Source organism: Rattus norvegicus, chromosome 10 (assembly GCF_036323735.1).
Source record: "Rattus norvegicus strain BN/NHsdMcwi chromosome 10, GRCr8, whole genome shotgun sequence".
Classification (NCBI taxonomy): domain Eukaryota; kingdom Metazoa; phylum Chordata; class Mammalia; order Rodentia; family Muridae; genus Rattus; species Rattus norvegicus.
In genome coordinates, this window is record NC_086028.1 from 58244279 (window position 1) to 58262942 (window position 18664).

The 18664-nt window shown below is 47.5% G+C and overlaps 2 protein-coding genes across 3 annotated transcripts in view; one reads left to right on the plus strand and one right to left on the minus strand.

Moving 5' to 3' along the window:
* Positions 1-18328, plus strand: part of Itgae (integrin subunit alpha E) — a 59276-nt gene extending 40948 nt beyond the window's left edge. Inside the window, exons 25-31 of one of the 2 annotated variants that reach the window (NM_031768.3) lie at positions 315-378; positions 458-565; positions 4915-4971; positions 5221-5316; positions 6955-7050; positions 16831-16941; positions 18021-18328. In NM_031768.3, coding sequence (NP_113956.2) covers positions 315-378; positions 458-565; positions 4915-4971; positions 5221-5316; positions 6955-7050; positions 16831-16941; positions 18021-18110 — 622 coding nt within the window. In that variant the 3' untranslated portion in view covers positions 18111-18328. The remainder of the gene's footprint in view (positions 1-314; positions 379-457; positions 566-4914; positions 4972-5220; positions 5317-6954; positions 7051-16830; positions 16942-18020) is intronic. The other variant, XM_039086945.1, reaches the window with a different exon arrangement.
* On the minus strand, positions 1966-4753 carry Haspin (histone H3 associated protein kinase). The gene has a single exon (NM_001398936.1). The coding sequence runs from the start codon at positions 4729-4731 to the stop codon at positions 2476-2478; it is 2256 nt and encodes a 751-aa protein (NP_001385865.1). The 5' UTR covers positions 4732-4753; the 3' UTR covers positions 1966-2475.
* Positions 18329-18664: the final 336 nt, after the last annotated feature.

An 18664-nucleotide genomic window follows, 5' to 3' on the forward strand; every position in this document is an offset into this window, starting at 1 on the left:
CTGGGTGAGACACTGTCAAAAGCTAAAGTGGAGAGAGTAGGGGGCCTGACATTGACAGGCCAGTGCACTGCCACACATGCACAGATGCACAAAGTTGGAGAAAAGGAGAAAACAACTCCAACCGAGTAGTCCAACTTCATAGCTTGCAAATATTTTGTCCCAACTACCTTCCAAGTACTTCACATTTTGACTTTCAGTGTTGAGTCTTTTTGAGGACCTGTGCTGTCTGTCCTGGTGTATTCAGTTGGAAACACTCAAGTTCATTCAGAGCCAGGAAGGAATCTTGAGTTCTCACACATGTCCTCTTATTGCAGACCGTCAGTGATGTACATGAACACGAGCCAAAGCTCTTCTGACCACAAAGAATTCTTCTTCAACGTAAGTGTACAGCAGTTGCTGCCAACCAGAAGCTGGTAAAGCCACCGAGCTCTGACTTTCTGCTCCTCTTACTTGGCAGGTGCACGGGGAGAATCACTTTGGAGCTGTATTCCAGTTGCAAATTTGTGTCCCCATCACATTACGAGATTTACAGATTATAAGAGTGAAGCATCTGACAAAGACTCAGGTATTTAAATGGGATTCTTTACTATGAGCACGCCTCTTTCCAGAGACTACAGATTCTCAAAGGTATAAAAACTCTAGCTTTAGCTAGGCCTGGGGGTACAGGCTTGTAGTTGCAGCTTCCTGTGAGGATGACACAAGGATGTTCCTTAGTTCAAGCTTGCTGCAGCTATGGAGTAAGAAGCCTGGGTAACTTAGTGAGATCTAGAATGGTAATTTTAAGAGGCCTTTCTGCCCTACTCTGCCCTGTATAAGACACAGAAACTTTATTAGCAAGCTAACTAAACTGGGCAGGTTCTGAGCTATTCTAACCTACAATCCCCACCACAGGCCCTGGTACTTGCTGACTGAGTCTTGCTGTTTGCTCTGCTCCATGTGTTTCCTCAGGGTGATTTTCTCTTGGCCATGTGCTTATGGTCTGTCCTGCCTCATGAAGACCTGCTTCCTCTACTTTGTCCTTGTCCTCGTCATCCCTACCTGAGACCCCCTCCTCAATCTCAAGTCCTTCCTCTCTTCTGCCCAGTTACAGGCTCTAGCTTTTTATTGTCCAATCAGAGATTACTGGGGAACATTCTTTACAGCACATTGGTTAATACAATGCCCCATGTCCAGACTGCAACTGGATCTTGGAGCTTAGAACTCAGTATCTGAATACACAATGCACAAGACCAACCCCAATAGAGATCTTCTCATATACTAAAGAGGGCTAGAGATGCAGCTCAGTAGAAGGCTAGCCTGCACGAGACCCTGGATCAAAACTTAGTACTACAAAAACAAACAAAAAAGTAACACGGGCTGAAAAATGACTCAGTAAAGCATTTACCTTACAAGCACAAAACCTAGAGTTGAATCCCCAGAATCAATAATAAAATGCTGTGTGTGGTGGTATGTGCTTATAATTTCACTGCTAAGGAAGTGAAGGATCCCAGAAACCTAGTCTAATTGGTAAATTCCAGGACAACCAATGACTCTGTCTCAGTGGTGGATGGCATTCCTGAGGATGACACCTGAGGTTGTCCTCTGACCTACTAATCCCTGTACCAGCCCACAAACCAATGTGCACTTAATTTTAAAAACAAAAGCCAGCCAGGCAATGGTGACTCACACCTTTAATCCCAGCACACGGGAGGCAGAGGCAGGTGGATCTCTGTGAATTCAGAGTCTACCTGGACTACAGAGTGAGTACTAGGAGAGCCAGGGCTACACAGAGACTCAAAAAACCAACCAACCAACCACCCAGCCAAACCAACCAACCAACCAATCAAAAAAACAAAACAAAACAAAACAAAACCCAAGATGAGCTTTAGAAAACGAGACTACTTACTTATAGGAAAATACTAGGAGAAACAGAAGGAAATTAGCCATTAAGATTTTAAGGCAGAGTCTTGATGAAAACAAACAAAATTTCAAACATCAGAGCCACCAGAGACATTTATTTTCCTGTTGAAAATCTATAAACTGTGCTTCTGTGATTGTTGAGTGAATCTGATAAACATTCCGCACACTTCCTGTACGCAGGTGTGCACGCCTCCCTCTTGGTTTTGACTCTCTAGTCTCTCCTGCTCTCTGCTTTGCATCTTGACAACACCAAGAGCAGTTTTGCTCATCCTACATAAGGTATCAAGGCTCAAGAAACAACTCAGGCCTGCAGGCTCCGCTGACAGGAAGAGGGCTTAAAGGGTGCATGCACTTCTCCTCTGTCTAGTTCATTTCCTTTTTTAAAGAACATTTGTTAAAAGCAAGTTTAATCACGTCAACAAACGTTTTGGTTACCTTTTAAAAGACAGGATTCTCTTTTAAGAGGCTGACAGGGAGGCTTTTACCTCCATCCTGCTCTAATGGCAGAGATTAACTAATAGTACCAGAGGCTTAAAAAGTGTACTTGGTGAGGCTCTGAAAGTGCAGGTTCCTGGCTTACTTAAATAGACTATGTCGGCAGAGCAGGTCAGTGGCGGAGCTGAAGTTCAGTACAGTCCTGTGGAAATGCTGCAGTTTCCTCTTTATCTGCTTCATGGCTGCGCTGTGGCATTTAGTCTTAAACCTCATCTTGTTCAGAATCTTGTCCGTGAGGTAATGCAGCCACAGCACGTTATTGTAAGGGTGATACTCGCCCCAGCAGTTTTTGTTCTCCTTCCTCATGAGCCTGTAGATCTCAAACTGGTAGTCACCCTCACCTGTAAATAGGTCCTCCTCAGCAGAGATGTCACAGAAAACCACAATCCCATCCCGCTCCAAGCGGGACAGAGTATAGTCAATGATGTTGACTTGTAGCCCATGGGTGGGAATGGTGCTTGTTTTCCCATTGAGGGTGTAGTGGAGTTCTTTGAGGTTGGTTTTCTTTAAGAGCACATTTCCCCAGTGTAAGTCCCGGTGCTCAAAGTGCAGTGAGGCCTCTGCTACTGCCAGGGATGCGGTGATCTGGTGGAGGATGCTCTTTGCGGTGGCCACGGAGGTTAGCTTTGTCCTCATTCGCTCCAAGTCAATCCCACCAAACTCAAATTCCAGGATGATAAAGAGCTGGTCTTCCTGGAAAAAGTCAGGCCGGTCATTTGCAGACCCTTTGGTTGTGTTATATTGGTCCCAGGCTTTAAGCAGCAAGGGAGGGTAAAGTCCTTGAACACAGTATACTGAGTTCAGCCCAATAAAGCCTTCTGTGCAGTTGTACACCTCGTTAGACAGGAGACTCAGCTCTTTGGAGATGATGATCTCTGGCAGGATCTCCTCGAAGGTTTTTTGGTGGGACCCATTGACTAAATCTGATCCTTCAACAGCAATGATCTTTAGGGCTACAGGTGTTTGGTCATTAATTATTTGAAACACTTCCCCAAACACTCCTTCCCCAATCTTCTCACAGTGTTCCAGTTGTTCTGTAGAAAGGCAATCACTAAAGGGGATAGGCCCTTCCTGATTACACTCCCCATAAACCTTTTCAGCATAAGATGGCCTTTTGTCTGTGATGTGCAGGGTCTTTAAGGGACTTAGCAAATACATGGAAGAGCATGGAGAAGAAACAATACTGTTTTCTCTGTTCAGGATAGAAATTGAACATTCAGACTGGAAGGACCTAGAGAGAGAGCTGGTAATCGATCTGCTGCATACCTCTGCCACGTTGGTTATAATTTTCTTCTTGTGAAAACCGAAGGATGCTCTGGTTTTGGTCCAAGAATCCTTACAACTAGTATTCAAGTCCCTGGAGCAGAATGAATCTTTCCTTTTCTTCTTAGATTGGTGATAGCGGAGGGGAGATGTTCCCACTGCTTCTTGCTGTTTCCTTTTCCGGAGTGGTTCAGTTCTCTTGGGCCTGCTGATTTTCCCTGGTACACGAAGGTCTTTGCGAGCACTGGACTCTCCATAGTCTATCTGGTCGACTCCTCGGGACACAACCTTTTTACATGTGGCGGTTCTCTTTCCCAGGCTTGCCAGATCAGGGTCCGTTAGTCTGTTACCCGTCTGCTGTCTTTCACAACACGATTCCTTCACATTCTCCCCATCAGTCCCCAACTCCTTAGCTTCTGTGGTCCTTGGGTCCACACGGCTAGAGAGAGATGACCTGAAGCTGGCTTCGGCTTGGGGGGCACTCCTGGTGTACTTGCCTTCTTCGGTTGCTGCCTCCTGGGGGCAAGGCAGAGACGCTTCACCCAGGGAGGCTACCCGGAAGTGGAGGCTCCCGGGGACTGTAGAGTCTGCATTCAGAGAGTCGGGGGCTCCGGGCGAGGCCGGAGGGCTGAAAAGGGAGGCACTGGTGCCCAGCTCGTTGCTGTTCCTGGACTGGATGCACACGTTGAGGTCCGAGCCGAGGCAGCCCGGGCTGCAGCTGAGGAAAGGTGGCGGTCGCAGCCGGCTGCACGGGGTGCTGCACTTCTGAGGGGGCCGAGGTCGCAGCCTCAGGACTCTCTTAGTGTGTGTTAGGTCCGGAGAGTCGCAGCCCCGAGGACGCCTGCGCCGCGGGCCCACCGGGCTGCCCGGGAAGTCGGGGTCCTCAGGGTTGTCGGAAGCGACAGCCGGTGACAGGTTACTGTCGCTGAGGCTGCTGCTGAAGGAGAGCTTCGGGTTCGGCGGCTGGAACCATTTCACAGCCAGCGAGTCAGGCTGCCGCTGCGACCTCCGGACGCCCCTCGCCGCGTACGTTCGAAAGAGCCGGGTTCCGGACCTCCGGTGAGACGCTGCCATGGCGGGCGCCCGCCCGTCATTTCAAACAGAAACACCGCGAGACTTCTGCGAGCACACGCCGGCCCGCTGGGTCCTAGCGCCGGCCGGTGGCTGCACAGCACGCCTGAACTTCCGGAAGCCGCCAGGGGGTGGATGCCTAGTGGGACTGAGCGCAGGGCGGCTCAGCAAAGGCTCTCATTTCAGGCCCACACTGAGTGCACCCAGAGTCAAGAGCCCACGTGTGGAAGCGATCCTGTTCAGGTGAGCAAAGTCGTTTTAAGAGCCCGAGAGAGGGATGTGGAGAGCTGCAGCTTCTGCAGTGTTCTTTCTGAGACTTTCAGCCTCTTTGGTCCTGTTAGCCAGGGTAACCGACACTTTGCTTGGGCGAAGGGGAATTGCACAAACTGCTCACACCGTCTACTGTGGGACCTTGAATGCCCTCTCTTCGTCAGATTTTTCAATCCTAAGGCACGGAAAGGGATTAAGCAAAGTCACCTTTTGCTTTTGCAGAATGTGGAAGAATGGCATTCAGTGATCTGCGCTATCACATCTAATAAAGAAAATGTAACCGTGGCCGCAGAGATCTCCATGGGCCACACTAAGCAGGTACTTGAGATTCAGATGCTGCAGCTTACTTGCGTCGTCCAATCCTTAGAGGACCTATCCTCTAAGAAAGGGTGGTAGTATCTGAAATGCGCCATTCAAAATAAATCATTCGATTGACCTTCTGTCCCAAACTGCTCTTAGCAAGTTACATAGTAGGGACTTGAATCCTTTCCCATACTAAGGCACGTTGGAATTACCCGGGACTCCTCTTTGCAACATCCCTGTTTGTATCCCAGCAGCAAACCCTGCCATTGCACCTTCAGAATATATATGAAATCATTTCTCGCTGTCCCTACTGAGAGTGTGGCTGTAATTCAGTTCACCGTCTCTAGCCTATTGCATAATCTTGGACATGCTCTCTTTCTCTTGGCTTTCCCCCTAGCCAGTTCAAATAATTCTTCAAGAGCTGAAGAGATGGCTCAGCAGTTCAGAGCATGCACTGCTCTTTCAGAGGATGTGGTTCTGCTCCTAGCACCCAAGTTGGGCAGCTCACAACAACTTGTAACTCCAGCTGTTGGAGGATCTAACTTCCTCTCCTGGTCTCCACGCATATGTGCCCATACATGCACATATGTTTTTTAATGTATATGAGCACACTGACACTGTCCTCAGACACACCAGAAGTGGGCCTGGGATCTCATTACAGATGGTTGTGAGCCACCATGTGGTTGCTGGGAATTGAACTCAGGCCCTCTGGAAGAGCAGTCAGGGCTATTAACCTCTGAGCCGTCTCTCCAGCCCCCATGGACATGATTTTTTTTTTTTAAAGAAATAATTCGTTTAGCATTAGACTGTGCTAGCTTCCTTTAGAAGCAAAAACCAGGGGTTGGGGATTTAGCTCAGTGGTACAGCGCTTGCCTAGCAAGTGCAAGGCCCTGGGTTTGGTCCCCAGCTCCGAAAAAAAGAAAAAAGAAGAAGAAGAAGAAGAAGAAGAAGAAGAGGAGGAGGAGGAGGAGGAGGAGGAGGAGGAGGAGGAGGAGGAGGAGGAGGAGGAGCAAAAACCAGAAACCCCAAATGAACAGAAGCAGTGGACTTTGGAGTTGGATAAATTTAGGTTAAAATCTGTACTTCTTTACTGTGGTGCAAAGAATTACATGATCTGGTCTGTATTTGATTCTTCATCCTTTCTCTCCTGTCTCTTCCTTATCTGTCATTTCTAATTTTTAGCTTGCTAGTGTTATTGTGGCCACTGGGCCTTTGTACTGTAGTTAATTTGCTTGACATTATTCAAATTTTATTTTCCTAGAGAGGCCTTACTATGAAGTGGGAACAAATGATCAAGTTTACCATTGTGCAGTGGTTGAGATGGAAGCAGTATGGTCTCAACTGAGCTAGGAGTGGGACGGAGGAGAAGGGGCGTGTACACAGCAGGGTGTTTTAAGATTGGCCAGAACTGACTGTGGATGGGGGTTGCGGCGTGAGGTCAAGTGTAAGAGAAAAGAAGTTGAGGGATGGGGGAATGACTACAGATTTGTTGCATGGATAGCTGGGTGGGTGCTGTGACCATTTATGAAAGCTAAAGGAATATTGGAGAAGGGATATATTTGAAGGGAAAGATGGTTGGAACTCTCTAGAACAATGAACTCATGTCTAAACTATGTTTTGTGTCCCCACATCCCAACTTTCCCCACCTTATAGTTACTAAGAGATATAAGTGAACTGCAGATCCTTGGTGAAATATCTTTCAACAAATCTCTCTATGAGGGCCTGAATGCAGAGAACCACAGGACAAAGGTAACGAAAGCCATTGTCACTTCTGGCCTTGTCTGCACTACCAACTGCCCTTGGGACCCCAAGCTTCTGCCTCAGTTTCTCTTTTGTGAAACAGGAACCAATAGTGGTGGGTGCTTAGTTTAAAAATCTATTGATTTTGAAAATAACTTAGGAAATAGTTAAAACATTTCCTATGCAAGAAGTTATTTTTGAGTACATAAGATGTCTTCCTAGTGTGCAACATTAGTGTCTGTTACAGGGTTGAGCAGGAGCATGCTCAGTGCCTAATTCCTTTGTAGGACATAGACCAAGCATTAGAAGTGTTGGAGTTCATTTTTCAAAAACATGAACAAAGCCAAGCTGATGCCTGTGGTTTGGGCTAAACGTTCTCGTGCACATGGTCCTGCATGCTCATTCTTTTCCTTTTTAAATTTTACTCCATATGCATGGGTGTTTTGTCTGCCCCTGTGTCTGTGCGCCACATGTGTGCCTGGTCCCCACAGAAGGCAGAAGAGGGTGTTGGGGACTGGAGAGATGGCTCACTGTTTAAGAGTGTAGGCTGCTCTTGCTGAAGCCTGAGGTTCAGTTCCCAGCACCTACTTAGGGGCTCACATTCATCTCTGATTCCTGTTCGAGGATCTGTTCGGATCTCAGCAGGTGCCATGTGCACATGGTTCACAGATGCAGTCAAAATACTCGTAAATTAAATACATAAATCTAAAGGGGAAAGAAGAGGCCATTGGATACCCTAGAACTGGAGGTACAGGTAGTTGTGAGCCTCCACATGGATACGGGGAACTGAACCCAGGTCTTCTAGGAGAGCCCAAAGTGCTCGTAACCACTAAGCCATCTCTCCAACCCCTGAATTTTGTTATTTTTCTTTCCTTTCTTGTTTGTTTGTTTGAGGCAAGGTCTCTCTACATGTCCCTGGCTGTCCTGGAACTTACTGCTATAGACCAGGCTGTTTTAGGCTCACAGATATCCCCCTGCCTCTGCCTCCCAAGTGCTGGGATTAATGTGCCCCTGTGCCTGCCTCTGCGTTTGAATTCTTGCTGACATTCACCTCCCTGGATAAGCAGCTGCTTTGAGAGAGTGCAGCTGCTCTTGCTAGAGACTGAGTGGTTTAGCGCGCGAACTGTAAGCATTCAGTTAGGCATGGTCCCTCAGCACAGGAAACCGTGGGAGACAGGACTGCTAAGCGTAACGATTCAATTGCTTTCTCCAGAAAAATCTTGTTTTCTTTTATATTGAAGATTTGTTAACTTATTTTGGGACAGGGTTTCTGAGTTCTGCACAGACCGGCCTAGAACTCTGGGTCCTCTTGTTGTAACCTCTTGGTGTCGGTATTTCAGGTCTGCACCACCGCAATGTCACGGGTAAACTATGTCATATACATAGATGAACATGTGTGCGTCTTTCTGAAATGTCAGACTTTATTCAGTAACAATAAACTCACAAAATGTGATGGTTTTAGTAACAGCGATTAGCCGTCTTCAGTCATCCCTGCTGCGGCAAACACAAGCTCTTTCTTTCCTTTCTTTTCTGTCTCCCCTTATTTTTAATCACACTGCCTAGATTTTTTTTAAAAAGTGTATTTTCATAAAGTAGTATCATTAAGCTGGAGGGAAAATATACACCTTCAGTCCCAGGCTTGGTGGGGGGGGTGGGGGCCGACAATGCAGAGGCAGGCAGATCTCTGAGTTCCAGGCCAGCTGGGCTACAGAGTGAGTTCCAGGACAGCCAGGCTACACAGAGAAGCCCTGTCTCAAAATACCTAAATAAATAAACAAACAAGCAAACGATGTTATTGAAATCCAAGCCTAACAGAAAGGCACCAACTGAAACAATGACTCTTTCATCCTCCTCTTCCCCACAGCCTAGCCCTGTTTCCAAAGGCAGCTACTTCAACCATTTCTTAGATGCATGTTCTTTTCTCTAAACTTGGTGCTCTGTGTGAAGTGGTTCCGGTGATGGGGGATGTACCATGATCTAGGATTCTAAATAGCCATGTATCCCGTTGTCTTTGACTGACAAGTAAGGGGGAACTCCATGTTATACCACACCTGGGCCTGTTTAGAGAGAGAGGGGGAGGGAGGCACATTCCTGCTTTGATCCTTGTTTGATGGCCACACCTTACCCTGTGGCCAGCACAGAGTTGTCAAATCTTCAGTTGATCTAAATGTTGAGAATCCATTGTCAGACTTCACTTGAGAGTTTTTCAGAGTTTGGAATTTTGCAGACTAGCTGAGCTTCTGTAATGTGAAAATCCAAAAAACTGACTTACTCCAAACTCCAAAATGTTTTGAATGCCAGTATAATAGTTTAAAAAAAAAAAAAAAAGGATCTGGGGGCCTGGAGAGATGGCTCAGTGGTTAAGAGCAGTGGCTACTCTTTGGGTGGGCCCAGCCCCCACTTGATCTTGATCTGATGCCCTCTTCTGTGAGCTCCAGGCTCACAAGTGCTGCACAGGTAAACTTACAGGTAAACACCCATGCACATCAAGTTAGTTTTGAAAGTTTTAAATATGGCTTGGAATTTGGAGTAGGATGAATTTGGGAGTTTCGGGTGAGGGATGTTCAACTAGTATTTCCATATGACAGAATACAAGGCAGGGAACAGGAAATTAGCAGGAAGAGTTTTCTTCACGTACCCTCCATTTTCAGGAAGGGACTTCCTGAAAGCTCCAAGGAGAGTCTTTACATGCTTTTATAGTGCAGGGACACCCTCTGTCACCAGCAAAGGATACTCTTCTGGGATAGCTTTGGGTCACTTTGGGGAGAACCTGTGCATTTCAAAGGGGACAAAGGAAGTGAAAGAGCGTACCCCAAAACGGGGAGCCGCGTCTTTCGCTCCGATCTCGGGGTGGGGTGCCCCCAGGAATCACGAGGAGCCATTCTTGATGTAACAGCAAGAGGTAGCTTTATTAACGAGATCCCGGGTCTTAGCGGGATCCCGGGTCGACACGTATCTCACACAGGAGACAGAGGAATCGACCCCGAGCCTCCAGACTCGGGGGTTTATATAGGGGAGGTTAGGGGCATTCGCGCGGTTACACATGATTGGTCAATTCAAATGGTGCACAGTTACTTTCGGCGCGAAATTACATCAGCAAGGAGTACGTGCTCTCCAGCAGCTCAGCAGGCAGGTAGGGTGACTCATCTCACTCAGGGGGGTGAAGGAAGGGGAGGGGGTAGCTACGGATGGTCAGTGTCCTTGGGGCTGATAGCTGGTTTGGCAAGTCCTATCTCTGGCTCTCCCTCAGGCACGTCCCGCCCTGCACATCTGGACTCTGACAATGAGCAACCTTTATGAAACTCTAGTTCTACATTCCCCAATTCTTTTTTTTTTTTGTTAATAGTTCTAATCCTAGAACTTCATGGAGAACTCAGCTTCATCTAGCATAACAGCTTGGTATTGTAGTCTTAACATGAGGATTTTAACCTGGACACTATCCAAGCCTATCCACCAAGGTCATGACTAGCTTTTAGAACTTCTAAGCTTATACGGACTGTGATCCCTGAGGCACAGTCCCAAGAAGTGTTAAGAGTACTAACATATGCAATGTTACATCATTTGTAATGGAAATCAAGCCTATCCCACACCTATCTTGATAGAACCCAGGACAAACATGACTGAGTTTCCCTCTAGGTCCCAGCTCTCAGCCCCAACAGCTAGTACACGGCTGGTGAGGGCTGAGAATTGACAGCTGTCAGGGTGGTCAGCAGCACCAGGTACGGTCCTTTCCAGCGAGGCTCGAGTGTCTGGACTCAGTGTAGCTGCAACCTGGAACTGATGGGATGTCTCAGGGGTCTCCGGGGCATAGGCTGCTGTCAGCTGTGAGCAGATTTCTTTCTGTATCACCTGTAGGTCTTTTAGCCTGGCACACAAATCATTATTACTATGGCACTATGACATGTTGGTTCAGTAACATCATCTAATACAGTCAGGGGGGCTGAGGACCCATATAAGATCTCAAAGGGGGTAAGGCTGAATCTGGAAGGGGTATTTCTTGCTCTGAAGAGAGCAAGAGGGAAGGAGTGTCACCCAGTCTGTGCCAGTCTCCATGGTTAATTTAATTTGGTCAGGGTCTCTTTTAAAATTTTATTTATTTACTCTACCTGTCCTGAACTTTGAGGTCTGTAAATACAATGTAATTTCCAATTGACCTCTAAATACTTGGCCACACCCTGGCTTACCTTGGCAACGAAAGTAGGGCCTTTGTCTGGCCAGATTACCTTGGGCATTCCAAATCCGGGGAAGATTTCTTCCAGTATCTTCTTGATGATTGCAGAGGCCGTCTCTCATTTGGTGAGGAAAGCTTCTATCTATTCCTGAAAAAGTATCTACAAGCACTAGGAGATACTTGTGATTATATTTTTCTGGTTTTATCTCAGTGAAGTTCACTTCGACTTTTCACTAAACTCTCTAGGTCTCTTTGCCCTGTTTGCTTGCTAAGCATTCACTTATTGACATACCTTATACTTTCTACTGTCTCTCTGGCTAAAATCTTAAAGTCTGTTACATATACCTTAACTACTTGGACAAACTTTTTATCTCCTAAATGAGTCCATTTCTGTATTTGGCAAAGTGAGTCTTTTCTTTGTTCTCTGGGGGAGTATAGCTTTCCCCTCAAGCGTGCCATTGTCCTTTATCTTTTAAGCAATTTGGGCCTTTTCTAAGTGAGGCCATCCCTTAGTCCAATCCTAGTTCTCAGTGGCTGTCTCTTGCAGGCCTGCAACCAGGATGGGCTCCTGCATAACCATTTTTCGAGCCACTTTATCTGCTTCGTTATTGCCCCATGTCACTGAATCTCTTCCCTCCTGATATCCTGAGCAATGAATAGTACTCACAGTTGTTGGCTTCATCAGGACATCCAAGAGATGGCAAAGGCATCTGCAGCGCTGATGTACTGGGGGGTTGAGCCATCCCAGATGACATTGTGTTGTCCACCATGGCAGCACCCACTTGTCTCTGACCTTCATTCATGAAGAGAACTGTTCCCGTCTGTGGACAAGGTCCTCGGGTTTCAGCAGGGGTCAATCAGCCAGTCGCAGAGGTCTTTCCTCCACCCATGGGCTTCTGCCAGTACTTGACACTCGTGCTGTGGTGGCTCCAGGTCCGGATTGGGCAGCAAGGTGACCAGATTGTCCCCAACCGGTGGAGAACCTAGTCCATGGCAGCTGACCAGTGGTCCCATCTTTTGGGACACTCTATTCAAAGGCAGAACATCAGCCACTCTATCACAGTTTAAGTCCTGGATTGGGTGATAATTGTTAGTGCCCGGCTGGCAGGAGTGATGTGTTCCAGGCAGATCAGGACTAAGTCACACATCTCCCAGCATCAGGTACTGGTGCACTGAGACAGGTCTTAAGCTCCACATACACAGTCTGCAGATATTCATACACATGGCCTCACCCAGCCATTTCAGCCCACACAAGCCATTCTGGACAGCAAATTTCTCATGAGCAAGGGATAGGGGCAGTCAGGGATGACCATGAACTAGTGGGTTACCCGGCCCACGCCAAGGTCCACTGTTCTTCGGGCAGTCCATAAATATTGTTCGTTGCCAGTAGCCCCTTGCACTCAAGGTCTTTGGATATTGGCCCACTGGGGGGCATAGGAGCACAGAGCATTGGGTCCCTGTCTCCACAAAACAACTGGGCGGGCTTCCCTTCTATCTCTGTGCATAGCCAGCACCAAGAGGCTCTCCAGTGTCCCCTCTTGTTCTTTCTGGGACAGTCCCTGACCCAATGTCCTTTTTCTTCGTATTAGGCACACTGATCTTTAGCCAGGAATTCTCTTCTGTTGCCAGGTACTATCTTCCTAAGTTCCCTAACTACTGTGGCCAGTATATGTTCCTCTCTTGTCTTTTATCTCTCTTTAGCTCTCTAATTTCCTCTTCTTTTTGTCTCTTTTCTTCCCTAGCTTCCTGCACTCTTTACCTCTTTCTTTCTTTCTTTCTTTCTTTTTTTTTTCAGTCTCTCTGCATCTTCTTCTACAGCTATTAGGTGCTGTCCACTTTTCTGCACAGACCCTGAACCATGCATCAACTTATTTTCTCTGCAACTTACAATAACTCTCTCAGTGACTTAGCTTAACCCTTCAAGTTTCTGTAACTTTCTCTTCATATCTTTTCTTTATCTTAGCCAGATTGGTGGGGCATTTTCCAGCCCCTAGGAGACCCACCCTTGGAGCCTGGGGGCAGACCTGGAGCACTCCCTACCTTCAGGGGTATGAAGAGAGCAGGCAGAAGTGAGGGCCTTCTATGCGTGTTGGAACCCTTTTTTTTTCTGGCCTCTAGTAGGATTCCGTCTTTCCTCGGTGGTAAAGAAGACCTGTAACAGTTACTAACAAGCATATCAAATGGGATGGTGAGAAAACAAGAGAATCTTGAGAATAGAGTCTACCGAAGAGGGCAAACAGCATTTAGTCACACAGCTAAACCAGGAGGCCTTTCTTGGAACAAAAAGGCCATGGTCAGTGTCAGCTCCATGGCTTTGCCTCTCAAGAGAACCAGCCTCCAAATGACACTAGGCTTCTAGTAACAACTAATAACAAAAGGATGGAGAGATGGTTAGAACCTGGGTGCTAGATGCCAGGGGGCTGATAAAAGAATTGTAACCAGTTCACCTGGGGCTATCAGGACCTCAGTAGTAGCCCTTTACCAAACTGTCTCACTGGGTTTAAAGGGGCCAAGGAAAAGAAAACATTAATCCTGACCTTGGCCACCGCCAAGTAATTTAGTGCTGGAGACTGACTCCTCCCTTGGAATAAAGACAGCAGATAAGGCAGGCTTCCTTAAAGAACTTCTCTAAATGAGTGCTCTCCTACTGTGAGCAAATGTCAGAAATTCCTTTCCTATTCTTGTTTTCCTTATAGCCCCACCTAGCTCTCAGCCTTTTTAGATTATTCTTCCTGTAGCATTTCTAACACAGCCTGTCCCTTTTTTATAGCCTATTAACAGCATTTCTGATCTTTTAGGCAGCTACGCACTAAGTGTCATACCGGCTGAAACTCCGCCTTTAAGATTCTTTGCTCCCAAGCAATATTTACTCACTTCTCTAGCTTATCTCAGCTGGCTGCGAGCACAAGCACAGATAAAACACTGTTTTAAAAATTAACTTTGGCTATCAACCAACACACCGCCACTAGAGCGGGGTCCACAAAATTAAGTTCCTTACTCACTAAGCATTAAGGGGACCAAGTAAAACTCTTCAACGAACAAAGCAAACAGTTTCATGATTTCAAACACAGTCGTCGGTTCAAGATTTTAAACACGGTCGTCAGTCCAAATTCAAACACGAATAAAAAGTCAAAAAAACACTGGACAATACCACAGAAAACAATCCAGACAAACAAGACCAAGACAAAGCATCCTATAACCAATTTCCACAGATGCCTGGTACCTTCAGTACCTGGCCCAAACTGCAGCTTAACCTTAGCTGCTTCTGGGATACCAAACACAGGAATAGAATACAGACAACAGACACTAACACATCTAAGCACACTTGTCCGTGCCTATACTCAAATAGGCTGCCGAACTCGACCTCCGAAGTCAAGTCACAGTCAGATCTTTTTGACTGTCCGTTGCCGGGTCCTCCCGACAAAATTCGGCTCGTGGAACGTCTCTCACGCGTCCCAGAGCCAGGACCCGACAAAGGCTGGCTCTCGGAACGTCTCTCACGCGTCCCAGAGCCTGCGCGATTGGGGCGTCCCCCGGTGCGCTTTCTAAAAAGGAAAAAAAGAAAGAAAAAGACTATTCGGAGTAGGAAACCCTTCTACTCACAGGCGCCTGTCCAGAGCGGGAAACCCTTCCGCTCAAGTACACTCAAATACGGGGCAGGAAACCCATCTGCCCAAGTGTACTGTCTGTCCGGGGCGGGAAACCCTTCCGCCCGAGTGCACTCAAATACGGGGCAGGAAACCCATCTGCCCAGATGTACTCGAAAACGGGGTGCACTCAAATTCGGGGTGGGAAGCCCTTCCACCCGAGCACACCCAACTTAAACCTTAGACCATGGCACAATACACAGTACGAGAAGCACAACGTACACACACACACATACATACACCTACACAGCGGCCGCTTTCAACACTCACACCAACGTACCTCCAAGTGGCATTCGGGGTTCCAGGGGGTCACGCTCCGATCCCGGACGAGCCCCCAAATGAAAGAGCGTACCCCAAAACGGGGAGCCGCGTCTTTCGCTCCGATCTCGGGGTGGGGTGCCCCCAGGAATCACGAGGAGCCATTCTTGATGTAACAGCAAGAGGTAGCTTTATTAACGAGATCCCGGGTCTTAGCGGGATCCCGGGTCGACACGTATCTCACACAGGAGACAGAGGAATCGACCCCGAGCCTCCAGACTCGGGGGTTTATATAGGGGAGGTTAGGGGCATTCGCGCGGTTACACATGATTGGTCAATTCAAATGGTGCACAGTTACTTTCGGCGCGAAATTACATCAGCAAGGAGTACGTGCTCTCCAGCAGCTCAGCAGGCAGGTAGGGTGACTCATCTCACTCAGGGGGGTGAAGGAAGGGGAGGGGGTAGCTACGGATGGTCAGTGTCCTTGGGGCTGATAGCTGGTTTGGCAAGTCCTATCTCTGGCTCTCCCTCAGGCACGTCCCGCCCTGCACATCTGGACTCTGACAATGAGCAACCTTTATGAAACTCTAGTTCTACAGAAGAAGGCTTTGAGAACAGGGATGCTGTTTCCACTCCAGTCTGTCGTATTGTGCCCCTGTCATCATGGCGCTCCCTTCATTCCTCAGCCTGGGTTCCAGAGTCCTGTCTCCCTTCCCCTACACTTCAATCCTTTGTCTCTCCGTTCCTGTCTCCCACTCTGGCTCTGTTGCTCTGTTCCCTTCCTACTTTCAAGGTCAGAACTTAGTCCTGTAAAGCTTGGCTTACCTGTAGGCTAAGTGTGGCCCAGAGGGCCAGTCCTGAGTCACTTACATTTATAACTTAGCCAGGAGAGGCCTCAACGGTGAGTTGAGTAACTGTCTACCCTGTATGGAAATCTCTCCAAAGCATGCCTGACCTTGGTGCCTATGTGCTGGCCTGAAGGGAACTCAGTATCTTGTAATAGGGAATTCATGATGATCCCCTGGTTCTGTGTCCTGGCAACATGCTCCCACTGCTACCCAGGAAGGACAGGTTCCAGTCAGGAGATGGTAGAGCTTTTCAGCGCTCAGGGTGAGAGAAGTGTTCTGAGCTAATGAGGTCCTTAGGAAATGACTGGAGATGACTTATAACAGAGGAGCCCTGCAATGCCATGGATGGATCCACTTTTGCACTTCCCAGTGTCCCTGAAGACTGCACTCAGCCTGGTGAACAGCAGGACAGCCCGGCCAGACATTTCCTGTAGGAAAATGTATTGCCAGAGACTTTAGACATTTATACAAGATTTAAAAACATCTGTCAGACTTGAGTTGAAAAGGACTCAGATCATTTAAACAGGTCATCGCTTCAGAGACAGTAACACAGACCAGTACAGCTGCTAAAGGATCTGTGTGAGGTGAGAGTGTTCTCAGACAAGGTCATGTCTCCTGATGACCTCGCTCATTTAGATCAGAGACCAGAATAGTTTCTTGTGAAATACTGTGGTCATTAGATGATTTTTAGGTGATGTAAAAGTGCTGTGTCAGGGGATGGTCAGCTTCTTGCTGTGTGTCGTCAGTCAGTCCTGATCAATAGCCAGGTTGTTACCAAGTCCTTACCTTTTGCTCCTTAAAATAGCAAGTGGAGTCCCTTCCTCCTTTGTAACTTACTGACTTATTGGAACATCTTGTTATCCAGATCACAGTCATCTTCCTGAAGGAGGAGAAGCCACACTCCCTGCCTCTAATCATTGGCAGCAGTATCGGAGGCCTCCTGGTCCTGGTCGTGATTATAGCCATTCTGTTCAAGGTCAGTTCTGCTCTTTATGTCTGTAAGAAGGAGAAGGCACTGGGCTCTGCAATTGCTATCGGTACCTTTGAGGACAGCTAACCTCAGACCTAGTGCACCTACTCTGGCCTAGTGGTCTCTTTTCTTTCCTGTTGAAGCTATGTATCCTGTTTAGGCAAGTGAACCTGGCAAGCTCTCTGTGGGAAAAAAAAGAACTGAATAGAAGAATTTAGCAGTGCAATCCATAGCCACAGACCAGATCTCAGCAAGCCGGATTGAAGTGTTTGAGCACAGAGAGTTTGTTCCTAAGACATATCTGATTGTCACCCCCTTTAAAGTCCCTATCCCAGAGTCCACTCTCTTGAGGCCCTCTATGTCCTGGCCTCTGTCCCTCACACCCATAAGTCTTGCTTTTTTTTCCCCCTCCAGATCAGTTGAACATTCCCTAAATAGGTTCACGACTCCCTATTGTGGCACACAGCTACTCTTGCCAGGAGGGCCAGTTTCCACCCTCTCACCTTTCACACACGCTTCCGGGAAAGCTTAACTAGGCTCCTGCATGCTCTCTGCTGGCTTCTGTGCCAGGCCTGAGAGCTCCCTTCTGAAACCCTTACATTTGGCAGTCAGGACACCTCAGTGCCATTTCCCCCATTCCTAGATTCTGAGCGTCTAGATATGGGAGGTTGAGTGCAACCTTTATGTCTTCAGTATGGTGGGCTGTCCTGGATATGCTCCCAGAAAGAGGATTAGGTTCAGCAGGACCAAACCCATAGCACTCCCACTTGAAGGTGTTTAAATCCTCTGGTGGCTCAAAGGACCTCAGGAGGTCAACTCTTGTTAGGCACCAGGAAGGCAGCCCGGAAGGGTCTGAGAGATTGGAGAAAGCTGGTGGTGGTGGTAGGGGTGGTGGTGGTGGTGGTAGGGGTGGTGGTGGTGGTGGTAGGGGTGGTGGTGGTGGTGGTGGTGGTGGTGGTAGGGGTGGTGGTGGTGGTAGAGCTTAAGCAGGAATCTAGAGGTGTTTATCGACAGCCAGAAGATGGTTTCTAAAGCAGGCGGCTACCTCAGGTTGCTCATGAGGCTTCCCCCCCTCTTTGTTTCAGTGTGGCTTTTTCAAAAGAAAATATAAACAGCTGAACTTGGAGAGCGTAAGGAAGGCACAGCTGAAGTCTGACAGTCTGCTCGAAGATTAGCCCCTGCTTCCTCACCTGAAGGAGGGAGCTTGAGGCAGTCTGGAAGAAGCCCGGATACCCCCTGTCGGGGCTCCTTACTCTCTTTAGGACAATCTAGCAACATCAAACAAACTGTAGAGTGTTGTTCGTAGCCACACATTATCTCCACAGTGTCTGTGAATTGTGAAAAAAGGGAAACTTGGGACATGCGGTAATAAATAAATTTACCTTTACAGTGATGCCTTTAATGTGTACATGTTTCCCACAGTTTGCCATGCATTTTGATGACTGATAGACCAAAGTCTTATTCCTATTAAAAGCATTAATTACATCTTTTTTTTATTTTGTTTAAGACATAACCCTTGTTTGTATATAGCCCTGGCTGCCCTGGAACTCACTAAGTAGACCAGTATGGCCTTGAACTCACAGAAATCTGCCTGCCTCTGCCAACCGAGTGCTAAGATTAAAGGGGGAGCACCACCATGCCCAACCTGATTCTTTTATATTCTTTCAAACAAAGATTATCTTATTTTTATGTAAGTATATGTGTCTATGTATCTCTGTGTGTTTGTACA

Coding starts and splice junctions, on each gene's coding strand:
- Haspin (NM_001398936.1), bottom strand. CDS start 4,731: ATGGCAGCGTCTCACCGGAGGTCCGGAACCCGGCTCTTTCGAACGTAC.